Source organism: Zootoca vivipara, chromosome 16 (assembly GCF_965207765.1).
Source record: "Zootoca vivipara chromosome 16, rZooViv2.hap1.1, whole genome shotgun sequence".
Lineage (NCBI taxonomy): Eukaryota > Metazoa > Chordata > Lepidosauria > Squamata > Lacertidae > Zootoca > Zootoca vivipara.
The window spans coordinates 32,595,351-32,621,413 of record NC_142599.1 but is presented as its reverse complement, the minus strand read 5'-3'; the positions used below and the strand labels follow the sequence as shown (position 1 = coordinate 32,621,413).

Sequence of the window (26,063 nt, the reverse complement as noted above, 5' to 3'; positions counted from 1 at the left end):
AGTCCTCTTTTAACACCATCCAAGTTGGTAGCTGCTGCCGCCTCCGGGGTGGAGGGGGGGACTCCAAAGCTATTCACAGTGTTAAGAAGTCCTTCCTTTCATCTGTCCTGAATCGTCCAGCACTCAGGTTCCTCAGACAGTCCCAAGTCCTTGGAAGAACCAGCCAAGAGCCACTGAAGCTTGCTTTTAAGGGATGCAGCACAGGTCCAAGGGAAGAAGACAAAGTGGGGCGCAGCACAGCGCCCTTATGCAGTAGGTCACTCTCATCTGGAGGGGGGGGTGAGGCTGAGAGAGAGCAGCTTGCCAAAGGCAACATGAAACAGGGACCTGCAAGCCATCACGTGCCTCTCACATGCTCTATGAGCCGCACAAGGAACTTCCTGACAGTAAGAGCTGTTCGGCAGTGGAATTTCCTGCCAAGGAGTGTGGTGGAGTCTCCTTCTTTGGAGGTCTTTAAGCAGAGGCTTGACAGCCATATGTCAGGAATGCTTTGATGGTGTTTCCTGCTTGGCAGGGGGTTGGACTGGATGGCCCTTGTGGTCTCTTCCAACTGTATGATTCTATGAAGAGGCAGCTTAGGAAGTTCAAAGGACAGGCCCATAAGGAGGTGCCTTGCACCAAGTCAGTCCACACTGACTGGCAGAGGCTCTAGCATGGGGAGATGCCCTTTCCCCGAATCAGGATAATGTCTGATGCAGGAAAAGCAAGGAGCCTCTTTCTTCCTTCCACACACACATTCCCGCTCTGGTTTTCAGACTGTAGCTGGGCAGAGCTGGTCTTGCCACCCCCTTCCGGTACTGCTCAACCTAGAAGGGATGGTGGAGGCCCAGCGGTTCCTTTGCCTCCCTTCCCAAACAGAGTCAGCTTTCCTTTGAGCCAACCTGCCCCATAGACAAAGAGGCCTGGCCACGGCCACCTTGGTGGAGATGCACACCGGGCCCCATTTGCAAGAAGAAGGGGGAGAAGTGGGTGGCTGCAGCAGCTCCTTCCCACTCCTCTCCCTGGGCTGAGAAGGTGAACTGCTTGGCAGAATCCTGACCAGCCCTCCACCGCCTTCCCGCAAACCGCTACACATAGCCAATCACTTCCCCTGTTCCTGAAAAGTTCATTCAAGCCAATTATCGGTCAACTGATTTTTATCCCACACTTCCTCCATGTTTTTCAGGATGTGTTCAGCTAAGTCAGGGATGGAGAACCCCAGGCCTGGGGTGCTGAAAGTGGCCCTTCTCTGTCTGGTCCTCAGAAATCTTCCCAGCCCCCTGGTCCATCTTCCTACTGTCAACACTGACTGGCAGCAGCTCTCCAGGGGTTCAGGAAGGGGGCCTCCCCAGTCCTACCTGGAGATGCCTGGCAGTGAACCTGGGACTTTCTGCGTGCAAAGTGAAGGCTCTCTCCCTGAGCTATGGCCTTTCCCCTAACAGAGGGCGAACAAAACGGCTTGTGGCAGGGCGAGAACGGCCCATCCTACCTGAGCACCTGCGGAGTGTTAAAATTTGGCCGGGCCTCTGCAGCACTGTCCTCGTCCTCTGGCCCTTCATCCTCTACGTTGGAGAAGCCCATCTCATCCTGAAACTGAAGCAGAAACACACAGCCCAAGTCAGTGGCACAGCCACGGGCAGAAAGGGCTTGGAGAAATCAACCAAGACTCGGGATTAGCAGCCTCAGTTGGCACAGAAGGGCACCCACTCCCAGAGCGCCACTGAAAATCCATCCCATTTTCCTTAGATTTAAGAGGTAATGGCTTGCAACTTGCGCAGCAGTTATGTTTTCTGGAGTTGCGCATAAACTGCGTATAATTAGAACAACCCCAGAATCGTCCAAGCACAATCATCCCTACCTTTCCAAAGCTGGCACACCAAGCAGGCCTTGCCCTCAATGCAAGGTGGAGAGCTTTTAAACCCTCTGCTTTGCTTACTGGGCTCTGGGAGGCTCTCACACAGGAGAGGTTCTCATAAACCTTCCCAGAGCCCGGTAAGCAAGGAGGAGAGCTTAAAAGCTCTTTCCACAGCAGGGAAAGCACAGAAGGAGCTTTTGAACACTCTGCCTTGCATGTGTTTTAATTTGTGCGGCCACTAAGTGCATAAAACTGCCATGGAGCGAATTAAGCTGTGAGTCAGCTGTATACGTCCTCTTTTCTTTTAATTTTTGCACTAGCAAGTTTCTTGAAAGGCTAGGAGGAGAGCCTTACCGTCTCAAACAGCTCCTCCATCAGCTCATTAACTTCTTTCTCTGCAAGATACAAAATGAAAGGGGTTCAGCCTCCGAATAATAGACCATGCCCTACTATTTCTTTTTTAAAAAATAAATAAATTTTATTGGTTTCAAAAATAAAAATTGTTTACAGGTAAATAAAACAGATACAAATGAATGCAGATGTTACATTGTCTTGATTTTCCCCATTCCCTCCCGCCCCTCCCACCATACCCTCCCTCAATGCCCTCCCTACTTCACGTCCTGTACTAAGCTCGTCCCTCTTATATGCATTAGTAATCTCCATTGTATTTTTTTTCTCCAATATAGAATCATTATCTTTCTGAGATAAGGTTTGGTTTTTTCTATTTTATCTTTAATATACATGTTAAATGGTTTCCACAATCTGATTGCTTCTTCTAGACTTGTTCCTTTGGCTTCTTCGTATCTAATTGCTAAATTGTAATAATGGAATAACTTAATTTGCCAATCTTCTTTACTAGGGATTTCTGGGGTTTTCCAATTCTTCGCAACTAACAGTCTGGCGGTCGCTGCGGCATAACTAGTTAAACCTCTGTCGTTTGGTCTGATATCTTCCGGCATCATTCCCAGCAGAAAAATTTCTGGGTTTTTCTTAAAAGAATATTTCAGAATTTTCTTTAACTCCTTATATATCGTTTCCCAAAAACCCCTGATTATACTGCAGTTCCACCACATGTGGATAAATGAACCAACTTCCTTTTTACATCTCCAACACAGATTGCTGACCCCTGGGTATATTTTAGACAATTTTAGTGGCGTCAAATACCACCTATTTTGCATCTTTAAAATATTTTCTTTCAAATCATAATTTGTTGTAAATTTTGAGTCCCGATTCCATAAATTTTCCCATTTTTGTACCGGAATTGGTTTTCCCAGATCTTGGGACCATTTAATCATAAACTCTTTTGTCATCTCTTCCTCAGTTTTCCAATTTAATATTATTTGATATAAATTTTTTATATATTTGTTTTTGTTTACCAGTAATATCTCCTCCAATTTTGATGATTCTCTTTCAAATCCTATTTTTTTGTCAATTTGAAATCTTTGGTTTATTTGAAAATATTGTAACCAGGTGGTCAGGTGATCTTTTATCTCTGAATAATCTTTCAATTTTAGTATTCCCTCCTTTTCTTCCAATATCATTTTGTATGTGGGCCAATTAGGTTCCATATTAGTCCTTTTTACTGCTACTAGCTCCAGTGGTGAAACCCACCAGGGGGTTTTGGGTTCAAAGAACCTTCTATATTTTTTCCAGACCAAATATAGCGATTTCCTGATTAAATTAAACATAAAAAAATTCCTTTTTTCTATCTTATCCTTCATTAGGTAATGGTGCCACCCAAATCCTAGTCCTTGACCTTCTAGGTCTAAAAGGTCTGTGTTTCTGAGCTCTATCCATTCCTTAAGCCATGCAATAGCTGCCGCATCATGATAGCTTTCGAGGTCAGGTAGTCCGAAACCTCCCCTGTTTCTATGATCTATCATGATTATGTATTTCACCCTCGGCCTTTTCCCATTCCACACAAATTTTACAACATCCTTCTTCCATTCTTTGAAAAAATTTTCTCCCCCCAGAATCGGTAGATTTTGGAATAAATAATTCATTTTAGACACCACGCACATTTTGATCAATGATATTCGCCCCAAAAGTGATAATTTTAATTTATTCCATGATTCCAAATCTTGCTTTATTTTTTTCCAAATTTGCTTATAATTTTCCTGCACCAAATCAATTCCTTTAATTGTCATTTGAATACCCAAATATTTTAATTTTTTATCAATTCTTAGGCCTGTTTTCTCTTGCAATTCTTGTTTTTCCTTAATTTCTAAATTTTTTACTAACATCTTAGTTTTTTCATAATTTATTTTCAGCCCAGCTAATTGCCCGTATTCATTAATTTTCCCAATTGCTGGGGGATACTTTGAAGTGGATCTTCTGTAGTTATGATTATATCATCGGCGAAAGCCTTTACCTTATATCGTTTATTCCCAATCACAATTCCTTTAATAGTTTCCTCTTCTCTCAAATTTTTTAATAATATTTCCAAAGTAAGTATGAAAAGGATGGGTGATAGGGGACATCCCTGTCTGGTGCCCCTTTCAATGTTAAATCTGTTAGTTGTTCTTCCATTTATTAATATGCTGGCTTTTTGGGTTTTATAAATTGCTTTTATTGCCCTTTCTAATTGTTCCCCCATTTTTAATTTTTCTATTGTTTTGGTCATGAATGCCCAAGAGACTCTATCAAAAGCCTTCTCCGCGTCGAGTGATAGGAGGGCTGCTGGTTTGTCTCTTCGGTTCTCCAGACATTCCATGATGTTTACAATATTCCTGATATTATCTTTGGCATACCTACCTTTTACAAACCCAACCTGGTCTTTATGGATTAATTCTTCCAATATATTATTTAATCTATTAGCTAATATTTTGGTGAAAATTTTATAGTCACAATTTAATAAGGAGATCGGCCTATAATTGCCTGGAGAGTCCGCATCCACTTGTGGTTTAGGTATTAAAATGATTTGTGCCTCAGTCCAAGACTGAGGTATAATTCCCTTCATAAGTATTTTATTCATTAGATCCTTAAGAGGGGCTAATCCTTAAGAGGGCTTCCGGTTCCGACCGCGGAGCGCGAGCTGGTGAAAAACGGGAGCACTGCCGCTCTCAACCTTTTTTGCTGGACAGGGGGGAGGGGGTGCGCAAGGCAAGCAACCCCTCCAGACAAGGTTTTGGAAGGCGATTCCCAACTGAAACGTCGGCGGTTCCCCGAAGGGACCTCCCGGAAACCTTCGCAACATCTTGAAGGAGGGGGAGATTCCTGGGCACTACGACAGAGACCTTGCCAGCACAAGCCGAAACCAGCAGCGCTCACGACGGTAAAACTCCTTTTTAATATAACCCCAACACTATACCCGAGCGTAATTAAGGAACTGGGATTTTAAAGGACTAAGGAAGACTTCCCCCCCCCCCCGAAAATCTGAGCAGCTTGAAGGAACGTAAAAGCAGAGCGGGGGAGAGGGAAAGATTAAAAGAAGGAATTTGGCGCATGCAAGAGACGCTGCCAGGGGCGAAACAAAGTATCTCTAAGCCGGGGAAACAAGATTGTCTTTTAAATAGGGACTGTATGAGCTCTTTTTTTTACATAAGCTTTACATAGTACGGGATAGAATCGTGGTGTGGAGTGGAAAACCATAAATACGATAACCTTTCTGAGAAAGTATTACGGACATTGTGAATGCTTGAAAGGGGTGGATTTTCTAACCTGACCAACTGAAAAACCGACTTATTTATTGGCTTAAAAACCAAACGGGTATAGAAAGAAAATGGCGATGCCACACTAAAAAGGATGACTAAGCAAGCGAGGAAACAAGGTAACCAGAAGTGACGATTACAGTAAAAAAAAAAAAGTCACTCTCAGAGCAACACAGTGACATCAAGCGGTTACCGATAGCTAAAAAGTATTTCCCTCGAGCAACCTGCTAAAGAGCGACATCGTGTGGAGGAAAAAAGGCACTGCGGGGAAACCAAAAAATGGGAGAAAAATCTAAGAAATTCACCTCAGCCAGTACCTCCCAGAGAAGAGTCTCTACAGCAGAACATGAGATGGATCTTCGAGAACTAATTCTGAGCTTAAAGACTGATATAGGGGAAATTAAGCAAGACCTCTCAGAAATGAAGAAAGATATAAATGACAGGTTTACAGGTCTGGAAGATGAAGTAGAGAAAATGGAGGGAAAATTGGAGGCAAATGAAAAAGACAAACAAGAAATTAAAGAACAGTTAAATAAAGTGGAGGAGGTATCAAGTAAGACAACGGAAATAACCCAAGAATTGCAAAATAAAAATCAATTATTGGAAAATGCATTGAAAAATATCTCCAAAGAGAAAAGAGAAGGGAGAAAAGAAACAGAAAAGATAAAGAAAGACCTGGAGGACCATAAAGCAATGCTGGAGGCATCGCAGGATGCTCTTGCTATGCTACAGATGAGAATGAGAGAAAAAATTTTGAGATTCCGAAATATCCCTGAAATTCCTAATGAGGACATTGAGAGGAGAATAATAACAGCGCTGGCGAACTGGTTAAACCTGGAGGAGCCGGAAATTGAAACCCACGTGGATGAAATCTTCAGAGTTAATTCAAGAAAAGCCCAAGCAAACAATTGGCCCGGAGATTGCCTTGTAACTTTCACCACCATGGGGCTGCGCAATAAAGTTTTAAAAACTAAGGGAAAAAAGAAATTAATTATGGACGGTACCGAAATAATCATTCTGAAAGAAATACCCCCAAGACTGGTCCATAAAAGGAAAAAATATCAATTCCTAGCCAGATTATTGAGTGCAAAAAAATTCTCTTTAAATGGGAGTATCCGGAAGGTATTGCCTTCGCATTCAAGGGAAGATGGAGGAGATTTGACACTCCAGAGGCGGCGGATAGATTCTGCAGGACCTACAATCAGGAACTGGGATGTGACAAATTAAAAACAATCAAAGACCAACAACCTAAAACTGACGATGAGAGAGACGAAGAACATAGCAGTGGAGAAGAGGAAGAAGAAGGAGGAGGAGAAGAACAAGAAGATGAAGAAAAAGAAGAAGATGGAGAAATAGATGACTGATAAGAAAGGACATGATAATATCCAGACTGGATTCAATCGGTGATGTAAATGTATTTGAGAATTTTCTTTATCCCTTCTGTGATTTAAATTAATTTTGGGAGGTTTAGAAGATGTAGTTGTTATAACTGTTGTTTTTTCCCTCCCCCCCTCCTTCTATTTTTGAATGCTCATTTGAAAGAATACTGTAAAAGGATAGGAAAATCAGCCTTGTTTTCCTCGTATTTGCTTAGCTTAGATATTAATCTTGATTCTTTGAATTTTAATCAATTAATTCAAAATAAACATTATAAATAAATTTCATTTAAACGAATATGAATTTAAAAACTATTTCATGGAATGTAAACGGTTTGAATAACAAAAAAAAATGAAATAGGGTGGGGCATATATTAAAAAAGCAGAATTTGGACGTGATCTGTCTCCAAGAGACACATATAAACAAAAAACATCTGAGGGTATTGAAAAATGAGAAATTGGGAAGAGAATTCATTGCGGCAGATGAAAAGAAAAAAAGAGGTGTGGTATTTTACATCAAAGAAAAATGGAACCCGAAATTATTATGGTCTGATAAAGAAGGCAGAATAGTGATGGTAACATTAATTGAAGGCGAGAAATGGATTTGGGTGGGCCTTTATGCCCCAAATGGGAGCAAACTAGCCTTCCTGGAAAAATTAGAATCCCAATTAATGAATCATATTGAAGCAAAAATTATAATAATGGGAGATATGAACGGAATAATAGACCTTGAATTTGATAAAAATGGGACAAAGGGGAAGAAAAATGGAATGAAATTACCAAAGAAATTTTTTTATATGGTTAGAAATTTTAATTTATCGGATACCTGGAGATATAAAAACCCCATAAAAAAAGAATTTACACACATCTCAGCCCGGCATCAGACAGCAAGCAGAATTGACATGATATGGATAACAAATGAATTATTACAGAGAATTCAAAAGGTAGAAATTGGCCCCCAAACTATATCTGATCATAATCCAATGATCATGATATTAAAGGAAGAAAAAAATAAAGAGAAAAATTGGAGACTAAATGTATTCATGTTGAAAGACATAGATGTTAAGAAAGAAGCGAACAAAAAACTTAAAGAATATCTTGAATTGAATGACAATGGGGAGACGGATCAGACAATAGTGTGGGATGCGGGGAAGGCTTTTATGCGTGGGTACTTTATCCAACAAAGTGCAATAAGAAGGAAAGCGGCACAAATAAAGAAAGAAAATCTTTTACAAGAAATTAGAAGAAAAGAAAAAATATTATATAAAAAATATGATAAAAAGATAGAACAAGAATTAAAATTATTAAGATTGGAATTTGAAAAGATAATAGATCAGGAACTCGAAATCCAATTACAACATTGGAAATATAAGAATTTTGAATGGGCAAACAAACCGAGTAAATTATTAACCTGGCAAATAAAAAAAAAGAAATGAAAGGATAATAAATAGGATTAAATTCGAAGGAAAATATTTTCATAAAACAGAGGAAATTATGCAAATATTCCAAAAATATTACGAAACTTTGTATTCAAAGGAAGAAATAAATAATCAGGAAATTGAGGAATTTTTCAAAAAATATCAAATTTCGCAAATTCCACATGAGAAAATAATATCATTAAACAAAGAAATTACTTTGTTAGAAATATCCGAGGCAATAAAATCAATGAGAAAAGGGAAAGCCCCGGGCCCAGACGGATTTCCAACGGAGTATTATGATGAATTCAAGGAATTATTATTAACCATGCCCTACTATTTCTTAAACACCTCAACACAATTAGCAAGCTGCAGGAAGCCACCACCTCATTACGAAGAAATTGGTTGGCTTTTCAAATACGGCATAAAGGTGCACCAATAACAAACACCACCTAGGTCTCCAGTATGATGGACTCAACATAGGAATGCTGCCTGAGTGAGACCGTCTAGCTCTGTACTGACTCTACAGAGATGGACAGCGGCTCTCCAGGATTTCAGATGGGCTTCTCTTCCCAGCCCTATCTGGAGATTCTGGGGATTGAACCTGGGACCCCCTGCATGCAAAGCAGATGCTCTATGGCCCCTTCCCCAACAACTTCGAAAACAGGCAGCGATGGAACAGCCACACCGAAGTAGGCAGAGAACGTACTCGTGATCCTCACGGCACGGTCGTTCCTGAAGTCCTCCGTGTCTGGCTCGTCAAGATCCTCCAGGAAGTTGTACTCGGGGTCGTCGTCGTCGTCAGCCTCATCTGGAAGAGAAAATGCTTCTTAGCCAAGAGGAGGAGGAGCCTTTGCTTCCAGGAAGCAGAACGACCATTGCTGCATTGCAGAGGGATGGAGCCGATGGCCCTTGGGGTCCCTTCCAAACCTACGATTCTCTGAAACACCTTTTTTTGCATCTATAAGACTCAGATTTAAGAAAATTGGGGAATGTATCTGTGTATAAGATGCCCCCTAATTTTTGTCATTATTATTAAGGGGGGAAAACCTAGTCTTATACACGGGAAAATATGGTATTTTCAAGATACTGCTCCTCCCACAAAAACACAGGTCAAATCCAGTGACACACACACACACACACACACACACACACACACACACACACCAAGTAAACGGAACATGCCTTCATTTCCCACATCGTCGTTCATGAGGCCACCCAGCCAACTCTTCCACTCCTCGTCGTCTGCCGTGTTGGGGTCGTACATGTCCGGGGTGATGTCTGGGGCACGGAGCTCAGCTTCCAACTGGCCGAGGGGCACGTCCTTCAGGGGCCTCTTCGACCGGGTGCGCAAGGCGATCAAGCTGTCCTCCAGAGGCTGGAGAGGAAACAGAGGAAAGGAGGAAGGGCTCTGAGCGACTCTGGTGGACTCTCCACCATCATGGGGCAGAGAAGAGCCTTTGCGGTGAAGAGGCCAGAATCTCAAGTGACAGGAGTGGGAAAGGCTCAGGTTCAAATCCTCCCCACAGCAGTGCAAGCCCACTAAGGCCCATCACGGTCTCTCGGCATAAACCTGCCTTGCAGAGTTGTTATGAGAACTAAAGGAGCATCTTGAAGTCCTTAGAGGGCAAACAGAATATAAATTCAATAGAATAAATAGAAAGACTGACCGGGTAGGAAGAGGAACTACTAGGTCACCACATCACCAGTCCACATTCAACAACCAATATATTGCACAAACACTCTGCCCCTTCCTCCAAGGAATAAGGGAAGGCATATATGGAGGTTCCGCCCTATTCCTTTTAATATACATACATATATATATATATATATAGATAGATATATAGATAGATATATATATTGATATATATATTGATATATGATATATCCTATATACTGTGTGTATATATATATATATATATATATATATATATATATATGTATTAAAGATTGAAAGAATAAAGAAAAGACAGCATACAGAAATAGACATCAAATATTAAGCTTTTTAAACATAAAAATTGAAAGAAAATACCGTATTGGCCCGAATATAAGCTGCACTTTTTTTTCTTCGAAATTCCAACCGTGAAAAATTAAAGTGCGGCTTAAATTTGCGACCTTACAAAAAATGGCTTTTACGATATCGCTGTGGGATTTTCTTCTACATTTGCCATTTATGGATGTGAGTGCCTGCGGAGTTTTAAGGGAGCGGCTTATGTTCTGGTATTGTCTTTTTTTGTTGTCCTCCCTTGAATTTTAAAGGTGCAGCTTATTTGCGGGGGCAGCTTATATTCGGGCCAATATGGTAGATTTAAAAAGAAGAGGGAAAAAACAAAATGGGGAAAACTTCTGATTCTCAGAATCAGAGGTTCTACCCTATTCCATCTTCACAATGCCCCTGTGAGGTAGGCTAAGCCAAGAGACATCACCCCCCAGTTGAGCTTCACAGCTGATCAGGGTATCTGAACTCTGGTGCTTCCCTAGCCTGAAACTACTCTGCTGTTCCGATCCAGCCCACAAAGACCTCAAACGAATGAATATAAGAAGCACAAATGGATGGGGTGAGGTGAACTTTGACTAGATCAACTCGCTCTTACTCTTACTCTCCCCGCAAGGACCAAAGCAAACAAGGTGTTGCAGAAAGGAAGCGAACGCTTTGGAAGAACAAAGAGAGCCCCTGAGATTACCTGGAAGGCGTCCATACACACTGGGCTGGAGGCCAGCTCCTCATCCACCGCGTGGAGCTTCTCCATGAAGGTGCTGTCCTTGTTCTGCTTGGGTTTGGGGGGCGGCGGGGGGCCCATCGGGACGACTTCAGCGCTGATGTGCCGCTGAAGTGGGGCAGTGGAGGCTTTCTCCGCCTGGTTAGAGAGCAAAGCAAGAGGCCGATGTTTAACTCCATTCGATTTCTACAGCTTTTACACCATCCCTCCCCTCTGGTGGGGCATTAAGGACAGACAAAACGAGGCCCCAAGAACGTGAGAGAAAACAGCCTGGCTGCAACACTGGGCTGGTGGCACTTGTCGTTGTCAAATGAGCCTCACCATCGCTCAGACAACTTCAGCGGTCGAGCTGGGATATATAAGGGTACCGGGGGTCCCTCGGGTACCCTGGACCCTAGGGTGCCATTGCCATTAAAAGAGAACAAGGAGGAGTTCATGAGGAGTTCCAGCACCACTTTCTAGAAAAATAGCACTGCTAAGATGAATACAAGGACCTTGCACCTGGCTCGGGCAGCCAGTGCAGATGCTTTAACAATGGTGCCACGTGTAGCTGGCAATCTGGCCACTGCATTTTGCACCTGCTGGAGCTTCTGAATCAGGTCCAAGGGCATCCCCACGAGCAGCACATTGCAGTAATCCAGCCTCAGAGTTTATCAGCACATGGACTGCAGTTACAACATATGACTGTTGTAAACCAATGAACAGCAGGACCTGAATATTCTTTTATAGAATAAATAAGGTAGCTAAAGTCCTGGCTTCCGACAGATGAGATGCTTGCAGGTAATTGACTAGCCCCAGTGGCAGCCTAGGAGAGAGAGAGAGAGAGAGAGAGAGAGAGAGAGAGAGAGAGAGAGAGAGAGAGAGAGAGAGAGCGCCCTTCTTACTTCCGTTGGCATTGCTGCCTCCTCGTCAGTCTCTATCATATCGGAGGACCGCCTCGAACGAGACCGCTTGGCTCCCCGTGGCGACGAGTTAGTGCTTTCCACATCACTCTCCATCAAGCTCTGCGCAAAAGTGGGGAGCATAAAGTAAACAAGAACGGAGTGATCAAATCTGTTCTCTGCAGTTTCACCTTTAGCATTGAGAAATCACACCAAAGTCTGAACAGACAGAAAAGGTGACGGATGAGGTTCGTATTGTTCCCCTTCAAGGTGGCTTGCGTCATCAGACAAAGCTCCACTCCCTCAGCCTCTGCATGGATCGCTAACAAGGACTGGCGGCAGTGCCTTCTTGGGGGTGGCTCCCACTCTGCACATTTAAACAAAAAAAAACACCCTAGGGCAGGGGTAGGGAATTATTTCCAGTGGGGGAGAGAGATCCAGAAGCAGCCAATCCTCTGTGGGTCACTTTGACAAATGAGCAAACATTCACACGCCGATCCTCTGATGTCATATGACCAGGAGAAGGGCCTAGCCTTCTCTCTGACATAGCAGCATTCTGATTACAGGAATGTTCTATTGTGTGGGGTTGGGCTGCTGGAGCATTCCATCATGTGAGCTTCCCCTGGCAATTTGGGTTTATACAGTCATGCCAAATACCTAGGGCCCAGAGTTCCCTGGGAAGAGGGATTGATTGCTAAACCACTCTGGGAGCTGTAGGTCTGTATGGGGAATAGGGGGTCTCCTAATGACTCTCAGCACCTTTAACAAGCTGCAGCTCCCAAAATTCTTTGTGGGAAGCCATGGCTGTGTAAAGTGTTGTTATAGTGCTTTTGCTTTAGGGTGGGCCACACAAGCATTATGAGTGGCATGAAGGGCTCTTTAAGCTGAGCAACACTGGCCCAGCCAACCAGCTGAAAGCCTAGTGGTGTAAACAGACTGTAACAGCCAACAGCACTGCAGCTCAATCTGCCAATACACAGATACAGCAAGTCCACAACTAACAGGGAGGTTACGTTCCAGGGATCGTGCCGAAAGCCAAAACTGAGTGTGGTCAAAATGCACTGGGTTCAATGGTGGGTGGGACCGCCAGTTATTTTTCCTGGAAACCCTGCCCCCTTTTTTAAAAAATTAATTTTTATTTCACAACACGCATAATGCTGAATGCACACAAGTTAAATGTGCATACATTGTGAGCTATACACATATATATAAATATACCTATATATGGTCGTGCTTTTATAGTGTGTTGGAGCCACCCAGAGTGGCTGCGGCAACCCAGTCAGATGGGACGGGGATTATTATTATTATTATTCATACCTCCTCTGCTGTCTCATCCTCCTCTTCCTCCTCCGGCTGGTACTCTTCATCAGAGGAATCATCTTCCTCGAGGGGGATATCCACAAACTGAGGGGGCTGCAAAAGGGAGACTGAAGTTATACCAAGAGGAGAGGGGGGGAAACAAGACCCTCAAAGTGAAGCTTTAGGGAACAAATTAGGGCATACCTGCCAAGTCTCCCGTTTTTAAAGCCGTATCCCGCTGTTGTCCCGAATGGTGAAATATCCCGTAATTCCCCTGGATTTTCAAAAATAGGGCAGAGCGGCACCGGAAATCGGGCAGCGCCGGTTCCGGAAGTCGCTTTGAAGCATGTCTGGACATGCGTAGAAGCGACTTCCCATGCCGCGCCACTGCTGATCCCGGATTTTTCAGTCCGGGAGTTGACGGGTATGAATTAGGGGTGCTAGCAGATTTTCAAAAATGAAAAACTAGGGAGGAGGAGCATAAAGCAGGCTCACGGTCACTGGTAAGGAAGGATGAAAACGGGCCCTTATATCTTTTGGTGTGTTCACACAATAGTATTACAACAACACATCAATAGTGCTGTGACTCTGTTTCTCCCTCACAGTTAGCTATGCTCAAAACCATGCTGCCATCAGAGCATGCATGGCTTCAAACCTGGAAGCTCCAGCAAAATCCTAAGAACTTTTTAAAATCAGATTTTTAAAACAAACAAACAAAAGGGGGCTTCTAGTCCTCATGACTTGTAGGAGAGAGGAGTTAAGAAATAAAAGAACAGTCCTAGAGGCCATTCTACCTGTTCATCGAGGGCTGTGTCCCGCTAAGCCCTACTTGAGTAAATCCATTGCAATCAACAGTCATGATTAAGCCCATTGATTTCAATGTGTGCACTCTAAGCACGACTTAGCTGGCGAGAGCCCCAAATCCCAATCTCCCCCCCCCCCGCGTCCAATAATGAGTAACAAATCTGCTGGTGAGGTCTCTAAAAGAAAATAAAACACGAAACTGAAGCATGAAAACAAAATGCCACCAAGTTATTTAATTAGTAGCGCCCACAGAGTACCTTGATTTCATTCGCCTTTTTGATTGGAGAAATATTCCACGTTGGAATAACCTGAGGAAACAAAACCATTTAATAGCGCCTCTGTCATAAAACAGCAATGGAAGAAAGCCTATGAGTTTATTTGCTCATTGCCCCACTTCCCATTTCATCTATCCATCTAACTTGCACTCCTCTCTGGAGGCTCCACTTTTATCAAATGTGTTAGAATAAATAAAGGTTTGAGGAACGAGGGAACAGAATATCAAAATATGCAGCTACAATATCCTCCATATAATCAATAGCTTCTCTTAGGGCCGGTCTAGATTAAGTAGGTCAAAAACTAGAAACCCTCCGCAACTCAAATCCACCTGCAACTCAAGTGGGTTGCAGAAATGGGACTTCATGGAAAGGTACAGTATATTCCTGCGTATAAGACTACTTTTTAACCCAGGAAAATATTCTCAAAAGTTGGGGGTTGTCTTATACGCCGGGTCGTATCTCTTATACGTTGAGTATATCCCAAACTCTATATTTTAACTGGAAAAGTTGGGAGTCGTCTTATACACCCAGTCGTCTTATACGCCGGAATATACGGTAATATTGTGGGGGGAGGGGAAGCATCCCAACGGCATGGGAAGTGGCTGGCGAAGGGACAAGAATCCCTCACTTTTCTTCCAACTATCATGAGTCTTGTATGGAAGTCAAGGATGGGATCATCTGCAAGTTTCTCTCCCTCTCTCATAACACTGGAACTCCGACGAAGCTGAATGTTGAAAGATTCAGGAGAGATAAAATAAAGGGCTTCTTCACACAGCACATGATTAAACTACGGAACTCACTCCCACAGGAGGTAGGGATGGCCACCAACTGGGAAGGCTTTAAAAGAGAACTTGGCAAAGTTATGGAGGATAAGGGCATCTATTAATGGCTACGAGTCACAATGTCCACCACGCTCTGCCTCCATGGTCGGAGGCAGCAGTGCTTCCATTTTATTTTATTTTTTACATTCTTTATAATCACACTTTCACCCAGGGACATCGAATAGGTTACAAAAAATCATTTTACTCGACAGTATATACTTCTGTCCCTACTCATTTATCCTAAGTGGGGGGGGGGTTCCCCTTCTCCCTGCCCTCCCCGCAAAAATTGTTTTCTCTTCAAATCTTTAACAATGTGCACAGATTATTCATTCTAATTTGGGTGCTTGGGTTGGCTTTCCCCCATGCCATCCAATTCCTATAGTTTGTCAATTTATTCAAAATATTTTGACATTTGTTTTCCCATGTATCTTCCATCATTACCTGTTCAATTATCTCAGATTGCACATATTCAAAAACATAATCATTCCATTTTTCCATTGTCCATTTATCCTTTTCCCCCCATCCTGATGCAATATCCAGCATACCGGCTAAAATCATAATTTTATACCAATCTTGTTCATTTCTTTCTTTTTTACTATTCCCCACTATTCCAGAGATAAGCATTTCTCTATCAACTTCTATCTAAACATGAAATAAATCAGAAATAACCTGTAAGGGTGCTGTTGCGGCTACTCTTGAGTAACAACGTCCGAGTAATAGTTTTATTGTGCATAGTATTTACAGTGCAAAGATGGTAAAGAACATGACCTCTCAGTCACTCGCAGAATCCGGGAGTGGACGCTTCTTGCTACGCATCCAGCATAAGAGCTTGGGAACCCCAAAACGCCGCCCCCCACCCTTACATTTCAGCACGCGCCTTAAATCAGGCGACGGAAGCGGCTGCCTGCTCCCCTCCACCTGTTGGTCAAGGGCTCTCCTGCATCGCTGAGCCTTAACTGCTCCATCCCGCTCACTTCCTCAATTCCCCCACCTGACCCGCTGCTGCTGCTCTCACTGGTCGAGGTGCTGGTGTGGAGGATGGGCGGAGGCTCCCTGTATTGAGGTCCCCCGACATAACCCTTAAAATCTTTTGCCAATATTCCTTTACAAAGATACACTCCCAACACACATGTGCATATATCCCTAACTCTTGACCACAGTGCCAACACTTAGGGCTCAATCCTTTCACTATATATGCCAGTTGCGAGAGGCAACTCACCACTCCTTTCTCCACCACCTCCTTCAGTTTGGAGCGAGTCATTTTTGGCTCCTAAAGGGAGACAGAGAAAGAGAACATTTCCATTGTTCCATTAGAAATTGTACAAAATTTGACCAGACTTTTTTCCTTCTAGTAGTGCAGACTTCCCTTCTTGGCCAGGGAAGAAGCAGATCCCCAGCTTCCCTACCGAGGGAGGAACTTACGAACATGGGGATGTCCTCCGTCTCACTGATGGCTGCTTTCATCATGGCAACGACATGCTCGTTTGTTATCACTTCCTGGAGTGGGAAAGACCAAAAAAAATAAGTTTTCCCGTTTGCTCCACCCACGGCGTAGTCTACCCTTATCGATGGAATAACCTGGACTGAGTCAAACTTGGCAATAAAGCAATGGGTCCCCAATGCAGTGGGCACAGAAGTAATGTCCACAAAGCCCATCCAAGCAGCTCATGGGTCCAGTACTAATGCTGGAGGCGACCATATGCGTTTTCCGAGGGACAAAGAGAAACCACATCGTGCAAGGCCCTGCCTCATTTTCAAGGCTGTGATCAGCAAAATCAGCGATGCCGTCACAAGGTGTTTGCTTGCATCCCCATCCACACAGCCGCCACCTTCACACTCACGTGGAGGATGTTTCGCACATTGACAGCTGTCAGGTTGTGCTGCTTCGCCCCGTCTTCCAAAGTCCGGTCAAGCGTGTCATCCAGCTTGAGGTCGCAAGCCAAGGGCCCTTCCTCCTCCTCCTGGCATTTCCCTTCCCGCTTCCGTTTAGTCGCTTTCCTCCGCTTTCTCTTCCCTCCTTCTCGCTCTTCTGGACAAGAAAAACAGGGGAAAGAACAGGCAGAGTATCAAACCACAGCAGTCAATAAGCAGCTGTCTCTGAATCCAGGCTCAGCCGGAAAGCTCACCAGGAGACCTTAACAGTGCTTTGCAGAATGAAAATGTTTCGCTGGTGATTTGTTAATTATTCTATATGATTTATGCTGTATTTGTCATGTTCTATTATGTTCCATTGTGTTATTATTTATTGTTTGCAAGCCACTTTGGGATTCACATGAAAGAAAGCAGGATAAAAATATAATAAATCAAATGATGTCTGCCCTACCTTGCAGGGAGGTTGCAAGGATAACCTGGACGAGGTCAGAACCTCAGCTCCTTTGGAATTAACAGATGTAAGTTAGTGATGCCCATTAATTTCAATGGGTCTGAGTATGAATAGCATTGGATGCAAGCTCTCATGTCTATCAGATTACCCCTGTCCATATGTTTATTGAGACACACACAAAATTATAAAAGGATATACTGTAGTGAGGCAGAACCTCTCATTGCAGAAACCATGCTGATTCTTCCTCAACATGGCTTGTTCTTCTATGTGCTTAAAAATACTAGCTTTAATAATGGGGTCCTGCAAATTTACCCAGGACAAAAATTATAGGAGGGAATGTAGTTTGATAAACCGATAGGCGCAGAGCTCCATGCTAACTATTCCACACAAGGTTTTTTTTTGGGGGGGAGGGTTGTTCCACGCTCCCTGTTGTGGCAGTTGGTTGGCCACTGTGACAACAGGATGCTGGACTAGGTGGGCTTTTGGTGTGATCAAGCAGTCCAGTTGTTCTGAGTCACTTCTGCAAATAATCACTATGAAAGAATGACTTAGAAGCGTATAAATCATTTGTCCAACAACAGATGCCTGAAGCTGCATGCCAGGGCTGGGGAACCTCTGGCCCTCCATTTGATGCTCATCTATGACTCCCATCATCCCTGACCACTGGCTATGCTGACAGGGGTTGATGGGTCCAGCAGTATTTTGCGGGGGGGGGGGGGGAGAGGTTCACCCATCCCTGATATTCATCAGGGGTTAAAGATCCCTCAGCCTTCAGTATCTGCTTGCTCTGCCTGAAAAAAGGGCAGAACTTCAAAGGTGATGCCTTTGTTCTGTTATCCACTTTATGGGCATGCAATACTCACCTACTGGGATGAACAGCCCCGTTTCCTCAGCTTCCTCCTTGACTTCCTGGAGCAATTCGGCTTCCTGTGTGGCCTTTGGGGCTTTCAGGGGAGGATACCCCATGTCCCATTCAGGCTCTGGCTTCAGAGAAATGGTAGCAGCTGGAAACAAGAGATCTTACGATGCCATGAAAACCTACTGCTTGCGCATATGTGCATTTACATTAAAAACTCTAATTACAAAGCATCTTCAAACCATATATGGTCTGATCACATACTATATCAACTATCCTGTTTTAAACGAATACCATCTGTTTATATCGCACCAGGAACATCCATTGTCGTCGTCTCATCAACTGTGTTCTTGTTCCGCTACAAAACGAAGTCACCAATTTCACCAGAAACCTCTGAAGGGCTCGGGCTCTTCCTTTCCACTTCTACTTTTATAACATTTAATTTTGCTCAGATGCTTTTCTTAGCCACTGGCCGTCCATAACAGGGAAACCCCTGCTTCTCTAAGATTTTGCAGTCCTTATCCTAGCTATCAACAACAGGTGAAATCACACTGTATTTCTAACGGGCTAGCTTAATTCAGCCTCAACGATCCTTTGGGGGCCTAAACTAATGCCTGAGCCACTGATGGTGTAGCAATTAAAGAGTTTCAAAGCAGGGCCTGGGAGACAAGGGTTCAAATCCCCACTTGGCCATGAAGCTCGCTGGGTTACCTCAGCCTAACCTACCTCACAGCATTATACCCGTCATGTTTTGCTCCCCTTCAGCACACACCACTAGCTTACCTTCTGACTTGGGCTTCTGCTCCTTATCCAGGAGCAGCTCAGGTGATGGAGAGGTCTTTGCATCCTGGAGCTCTCTGGTTCGCTCTGGGCAGAGATCCGGCTCTGCCTTAGCCAGGACCATCCCACCCCTCAAAGAGGCCTCGGACAATTCCGGCCAGCCTTTCTGCATGGCGTCTCTAGATGGAAGCACAATGCTTTTCGCTGCTTCACTGCCAGCGCCTCCCAAGAAAGACAGAGGTGTAGGCAAAGTAGGGGGAGATGAACAGACAGGTGTGTTGGCAGGCAGGCTGTAGGGACCTCTCCCTTCAATCAAAGCAGCATTGCCCTGCCCTTGTGGCACCAGGCCACAGAGCTGGTTGATCCCACCTGAGGCAGTGGTCTCCATTGGAACAGGCTGCATATCCTCCTCCTCCTCCTCCTCCTCCGAATCTGCCATGATGGCTCTTCTCTTCTTGCATGGCAGCATCTTCGGCGAGAGAGACATCCCAGCTACAGCTCTCCTGTTGTCACTCTGCAAAGACACAGGTGTGAACTCATTGGTTAGGTTACTGCAATGCACTGTATGAAAGGCTGCCCTTGAAGACTGCTTGGAAATCGCTCTGGTTCAAAACATGGCAGCCCAATCACAAACCGGGGGAAAGAGTTTCTGCCATCCTGCTTTTCTAGAGAGACGGTTCCTATTCCCCGCATATACCAAGCATGGGAAACTTTGGGCCCTCCAGAAGTTGCTGAACTGTAACTCCCAGCAGCCCCAGCAGCTAGCTTGGCCAACGGCTAGGGATGATGGGAGCTGTAATTCAGCAACATGTGGAATTCCAAAGGATTCACCGCATCAGGTATATACCAATTCCCCATCTGGAAAGCCAAGTAATGCCCAAAATTAATGAAGCCACACTAATAATGCAATTTAAAACGAGCTAGACCACAAGGTACATGGAGGGTTATAAACTAAAAGCGCTTTAAAACAAATGGGTCTTCAAGGCTCATTTTAAACCCAGAACTGACAACTTACTTCCAGGTTGGGGTGGGCTGCTTCCTGAGCAACAGTCCCCCTGGCTTCCAGATTGGCTGGAACATCAGAGGCACCCACCAACTCTGAGAACCCTGTTCTCACGGTGGCCAACCAGATAGAACGATGGAGCTCTCTCCCAGAGGAGGCAGTGATAGCGACCAAGCTGGATGGCTTTAAAAGAGGATTAGATAAATTAAAGGCAGCTAGTAGCCACGGCAGCTAGGTTCTACCTCCACTGTCAGAGGCAGTATGCCTATGGATACCAGTTTATGGGAATTGCAGGTGCCAAAGTACTATTGTGCTTATGTCCAGTCTGCAGGCTTCCCACAGTCATCTAGTCAGCCTCTTTGAGAACAGGATGGTGAACAAGATAGGCAAGTGGCCTGATTCAACAGGCTCTTCTTCTGTATTCAGAGTTTTTCACGTGTTATCTCAGCAGGCTGTATGCAATGTTAGCCCAACTCCAAATGGACCTATTGAAATTAATGACACGCCTATCAATTTCATGCCTATCAATTTCATTCAGGCGATTCTGAGGACTAAGTTTGGATACAACCCAATAACTTGTACAACAATCTACGGTAGCTCAATAATTTACCCTAGATGGCTAGGGAGTGTTTGAGCTTGAAATGGTAGCCAACCTGAACCTCTGCCACCTACCAGCGAGTTCATGGCAGGGTCAACATGGGACCCACCCTGCCCCCGAGACCTTGCAGCTTCCAGAGGAAGGAAGCCACTTGCCCCCGGCCCCTCTTCTGGCCACAGGAATAGAGCTGCTGGAGTCAGGTTTTTACCCCTCCTGCCCCTGCAGTCAGGAGGGCCTGGCTTAATAGACTACAGTAGTGTGTAAACGTAACTTTCACTGGGAAACAAAAAAATGTGTGTGACTTATTGCAGTCAGGGTTAGAAACTGAGATGTGAAAGCTAGGAGCTAAATGGCACCTTAAACCCAGGTTATGGGCGCAATGAGGAAATGTGTATGTGTGCTTTTTTATAACAAGAATAGAAAGCTGAAAATGAATGAACTGCAGCTAAAATATTATGTTCATTTTTCACATGGTCTAGTCCTTCCTCTGCCCACCCCCCTAACATTCTTAAGAGGGTCTTTTCTGCAGTCTTCAGAGCAGCAGCAGCAAGTGGGGAGGCAGAAAAAGCTCCTCCTTTCCTTCCACTCTGCAGTTTAAATCTGAAACCTTAGGCACAGCTCAGAAATTGCTTGTGCTAATGAGATTCCCTGTCGCAAAATGCGCCAGAACCATGGGTGTTTCGAACACTGACTGCAGTGGCCTGCAACCAAACCCGCCATAACTCCCAAGGTGTGCTTGTATATCATTCTGTATCTCCTACTGAAACACATCCTACGAAAGAGCATTTTTAAAAATCTGCTTTATGCTCTCCGGCTGAGCTAACTCTGCATCAAGCAGACACAGTATTACAAAGACGCCGTTAGGAAGCTGCCATATGCCTTGGTCCAGCGAGCTCAGCAGCACTGTCTACCCTGACTGGCAGCGGAGGCTCTCCCGTGAGTTTTCTGTGAGATGCCACTGGGAAGGGAAGCGGGGACCTTCTGCACGCAAAGCAGACGCCTTTCCTTTCCCGGACACATTCCTTGGAGACCCAAAACGCCTGAAGACTTTGTTTCTTGAAGCACCCAAGCGAGGCTGCTGCTTGCTTCATGCTAGCTTCCAGCCAGCGCCGGATTTAGGTTTGATGAAGCCCTAAACTACTGAAGGTAATGGGGCCCTTTATATGTCCAGCTGTCCTCTGTCAACAACAAATTGTCGCTGTTTTTTGTAAAATAAAAAAATTCCTTCAGTAGCACCTTAAAGACCAACTAAGTTTTTATTTTGGTATGAGCTTTCGTGTGCATGCACACTATATGCTATATAGTAATTTATGGACCTAATGGGTATCTAAAGCCATTTGCCACTGCTGCTATATGTAGGTTTTATTTTTATTTTTATTATATTTTGGAAATGTACATCCAGGGTTTTTTTTTCTCCTTCAAATTTTTTGGGGGCCCCCAAGAGAGTGGGGCCCTAGCTATAGCTTGTTTAGCTTATACGGGAGTCCCAGCCTCAGGACCAGCCCCCTTCCCCCGCCAGCCCCCCACCTCCCTTTCTCCAACCCCCTTCCCTCCTGCAGAAGAAGCGGCCGCGCCTGTGTGGGAACGGGCAGAGCTCCGTAGGGGAGGCGGAGAGGCGCCCAAGGGAAGCCCAGCCTGGGCTCCGGAGCGGGAGGTGGGTGGGAGGAGAAGGGGAAGCGCTTCTGGGCCTATCCTACCCCCTCAGCACCGGCCCCCCACCTGCCCCTTCCCTTCCCGCCCCTCCAGCCCAGCGCGCAGACTGACCGCGCTCTCCCTCCGCCGCGTCCTCCGCCCCGCAGGGCAGCCTCCGCTTTGCCATTTTCCAATCCAGGTCCCCGCTTCCTCAAAACGGAAGAGGAAGCGGCGCAACCGGAAAGGACCACCCCAACGCATGCCCAGACTCAGCCGAGTCCTGCGCCGCCATGTTTTTTTCTGGCCCTCCCCCGCGAGGAAACTGGTTTGAGGTTCAGAAGTAGAGCCGCGGTTGAGGCTAACGCCGCCATCTTTGTTGAGGCCACGGCGCCCGAGGAACCGCCATGTTTGCTCGTCTCGAGCGCGAAGTTGCCGGCATGTGACTTTCAGGGGGCGGGAGAACCCATAATCAGCGTAAAGGAGAACCTGGCGGTCCGCTGGCCCTCGACTGATTTAACGTTGCGTGACGTCACAATGGCGTCATTGTTTTTACTGTTAATATTTTTAATCATTGTAAGGTAATTTATTTTCCAGAATCCAGTAAACAGAAGGTTACATTTAGTCTTGGGGATCAGATCAGATCAAATTTATTGCAGCTATAAGCTCATACAGCATAAAATAAATACAACAAGACGTGCTTGCTTTACAGTCAGTAAAAAATGAGATACAATCAATACAAATAAATATAAGGTTAAAAATATAGTACTTCAGATAATATAATAATAAAAGAAGCCATGTTATAAAAGGTTTCAGGATTCATATAACAGTCCATTTCGCCTCTTATAGGACAGAACAGCAGTTAGAAATCTTGCCACTTGCAAGGTTACAAAAGAATCAGTGTCTTGCAGTAATAGGGCGAGGAGAGTCTCTGCTGGAAGTCCAGATAATTTTTGGATTAATGGACTCAGTAGATTTCTCCTGACAGCACTATACAGGGGGCAAGTAAGGACTGTGTGCTGGAGGGATTCCATTGACTGGTATTGTTACAGGAACATAAGACTGAGACTCGGCCCTTAGAGATTCTATGGAGCAGGACATTGGAGGGAAAGGTATTGAACCTTGCTTTGATAAACGCAAAGCAGTGGAGAGGGATGATAAATAAGCTGGGAGATGCTGTATAGGAGTGACGCCCATGTGCCAAGGCGAACATATCCCCCCGCTCAGCATGATATTACGTTGTAGCTCTGTGTCGACCAGTCTTTGGTTAATAAGTTTTTTGGCAGAGGTAAGATCGAGGTTCAGAACTTCTAGGGGGGAGATTCCCAAGTGCAAGATAAAAAAATTCCTTCAGTAGCACCTTAAAGACCAACTAAGTTTTTATTTTGGTATGAGCTTTCGTGTGCATGCACACTTCATCAGATACACTGGAGTGTGCATGCACACGAAAGCTCATACCAAAATAAAAACTTAGTTGGTCTTTAAGGTGCTACTGAAGGAATTTTTTTATTTTGTTTTGACTCAGACCAACACGGCTACCTACCTGTAACCAAGTGCAAGAGTTTGGCATGAATCTTACTGGCCCAGGGACTGGTAAATTCGTTGTGCCATAAGCATTGGGCTAGGTAATAATTTGGTAATCTATGCCAAAGAGTTAACCAGTAATTTAGAGCCCGTTTCCACAGGAGTGTTTCTATCGAAGGGATCTTCAGTTCTAACTGTATGGCCGCATTGCTCACACATGGGGGAAGTTTCAAGAGACGGCGTAAGAATTGATTTTGGAGAGTCTCAAGAGGAGCAAAATTTGCCAAGGCAGCCCAGAGTGGTGTCACATATGAGAGTATGGCAGCTATTTTTGCATTATATACCTTCAACCCCAAAGTTAGACTTGGGGGACTTTGTTGGTTTTCTCTTTAAGACATTTATATACCACTCTTCAGTAAAGATAAAAATCCCACAAAGGCTCAGCAAGGGGTATGCAATGTAATGGCAATGCCTTATTTGTACCTTATCAAGGGCCCAATAAACAAGCCTAAGGCAAGAAAAGGATGACTCAGGATACACTTTAATTGTTATGCATCCTCCAAAAGAGCATAGACAACTGTAACATATTGAATTTTGGAGCAGGTGGGGAGAACACACAGAATTTTGCCGCGTTTCAAACACCTCTGTAATGCAAGGCAAACAGCACTTAATACAGTATTACAATTATGATTAATTGAATCCATATCCCACACTTATGTACTGAGTCAGACCATTTTAGACAAGCTATATAGCTCGGTACTTTGTAAAATGATAATTGCCTCTCAAGAGTCTACGATGGTCATCTTTACCAACCCTGCCTGCGGACTGTGGATTCTATCCACAGTCGCTTACGGACTCATTGTTTAAACCATGTTTATGGAAGACAATCTTACTCGGCTACGAGTGATCGCCAAATAAGAGTTCCCAGAATTCTTTGAAGGAACTAATGTGCTTTAGATGGATCCAGCACAATGAAGGGATGGCATTGTTTGTGAAAGCTAATCTGATTTCCATATGCCGGTTAAAGAGTTGCTTAAAACCAACACTGCTGTCGGTGAAATAATTTTTCATAAAATTACTTCTGCAGTGGTTATGTTTAGGGGCAGTTGACAGAAGCAATGTGGTCGGGGCATAAAACGCAAGATATTATACATTATTACAGTACAGTAATTATTATAGGAAAGGAGGCTATCTTGTTTTGGCCTGAATGGCTTCATTTGCTGTCGGCCAGTCCTCTGAGGGTCCTATTCCAGTAGTGGGTGCGTCCAAAGTGGAATTGGAGAACCACACAAAGCATTCTATATTATTATATAATGTATATAGTCATACCGGTAGCTGCCAAGTTTTCCCTTTTCTCGCGAGGAAGCCTATTCAGCATAAGGGAAAATCCCTTTTAAAAAGGGATAACTTAGCAGCTATGGTATATAGTATCAATGTGAAATAATGTATTTCTAGATGATCAAGGAAAACTTGTTCCGAGGCTCAGTGAGGGCAGCTAGCCAGGCAGAGTGGCAACAGTGCAGCTTCTAGGATCATAGGAAGCTGCCTTCATATTACATAAGACAATTGTTCCATGTAGCTCTAGTCTACAGGGTTTTAGGTGGGAGTGTTTACCAGCCTGAGGATTGAATGTGGGGCCCTCTGCATTTAAAGCAGGTGCTCTACCCACTGAGGTACAGTCCTTCTCCATGCCTATACCCATATAATATATCCAGCTACTGAATACCGTTGGTGGATGAGGAGGAGGAAATAAAGGGCAGGGCAGATGGCAAGTTCCACACACACACCCCAAGCTTAAAATCTAAAATACAGGCAGTGAGGAAACAGAAGCACTAGTGAGGGAGAGAAGACTGAGCAAATGCTATTACAGATACACAGTTTGGTTATATCTTGAAATTAAAATTAAGGCGGAAGTCCTATGCACTCATACTTCTGAGTAAACATGCCTGCTAGTTTCAATTCTGTGCACACAAAGGCTGAGTTTCTAACCCCATTTACCTGGGAATAAGCCTCATTGAACTCAGTGGGAGTTACTTCTGAGTAGACATAGTTTGGGGTAAAATTTGTTTATGATATACTACTCTTCATCATTAGATCTCAGGGTGGTTCACAGATTCCCTCAACACAGTGGGATTTACTGCTGAATAAGCATGCATAAGATTGTGCAGCGAGTGATGCTGCCAATACTATGCACACTTACCTGAGAGTAAAACCCGTTTAACTCAATGGGGCTTACTCTGAATAAATATGCCTAGGATTGCCTTATAATTAGATC

General features: G+C 44.3%; 1 protein-coding gene across 6 annotated transcripts in view; it reads right to left on the bottom strand.

The window, feature by feature from the left end:
* The window catches only part of GON4L (gon-4 like), a 46,359-nt gene extending 23,816 nt beyond the window's left edge, over positions 1–22,543 (bottom strand). The window contains exons 1-15 of one of the 6 annotated variants that reach the window (XM_088660151.1): positions 22,400–22,543; positions 20,050–20,220; positions 19,038–19,548; positions 18,262–18,402; positions 16,917–17,104; positions 16,498–16,572; positions 16,295–16,345; positions 14,237–14,287; positions 13,194–13,289; positions 11,880–11,999; positions 10,960–11,133; positions 9,461–9,653; positions 8,985–9,086; positions 2,189–2,229; positions 1,469–1,572 (exon numbers count right to left, since the gene is read on the bottom strand). In XM_088660151.1, coding sequence (XP_088516277.1) covers positions 1,469–1,572; positions 2,189–2,229; positions 8,985–9,086; positions 9,461–9,653; positions 10,960–11,133; positions 11,880–11,999; positions 13,194–13,289; positions 14,237–14,287; positions 16,295–16,345; positions 16,498–16,572; positions 16,917–17,104; positions 18,262–18,402; positions 19,038–19,548; positions 20,050–20,220; positions 22,400–22,528 — 2,147 coding nt within the window. In that variant the 5' untranslated portion in view covers positions 22,529–22,543. The remainder of the gene's footprint in view (positions 1–1,468; positions 1,573–2,188; positions 2,230–8,984; positions 9,087–9,460; positions 9,654–10,959; positions 11,134–11,879; positions 12,000–13,193; positions 13,290–14,236; positions 14,288–16,294; positions 16,346–16,497; positions 16,573–16,916; positions 17,105–18,261; positions 18,403–19,037; positions 19,549–20,049; positions 20,221–22,399) is intronic. The other 5 variants (XM_088660152.1, XM_088660153.1, XM_035098908.3 and 2 more) reach the window with 5 other exon arrangements.
* Between the last annotated feature and the right edge of the window lie 3,520 nt (positions 22,544–26,063).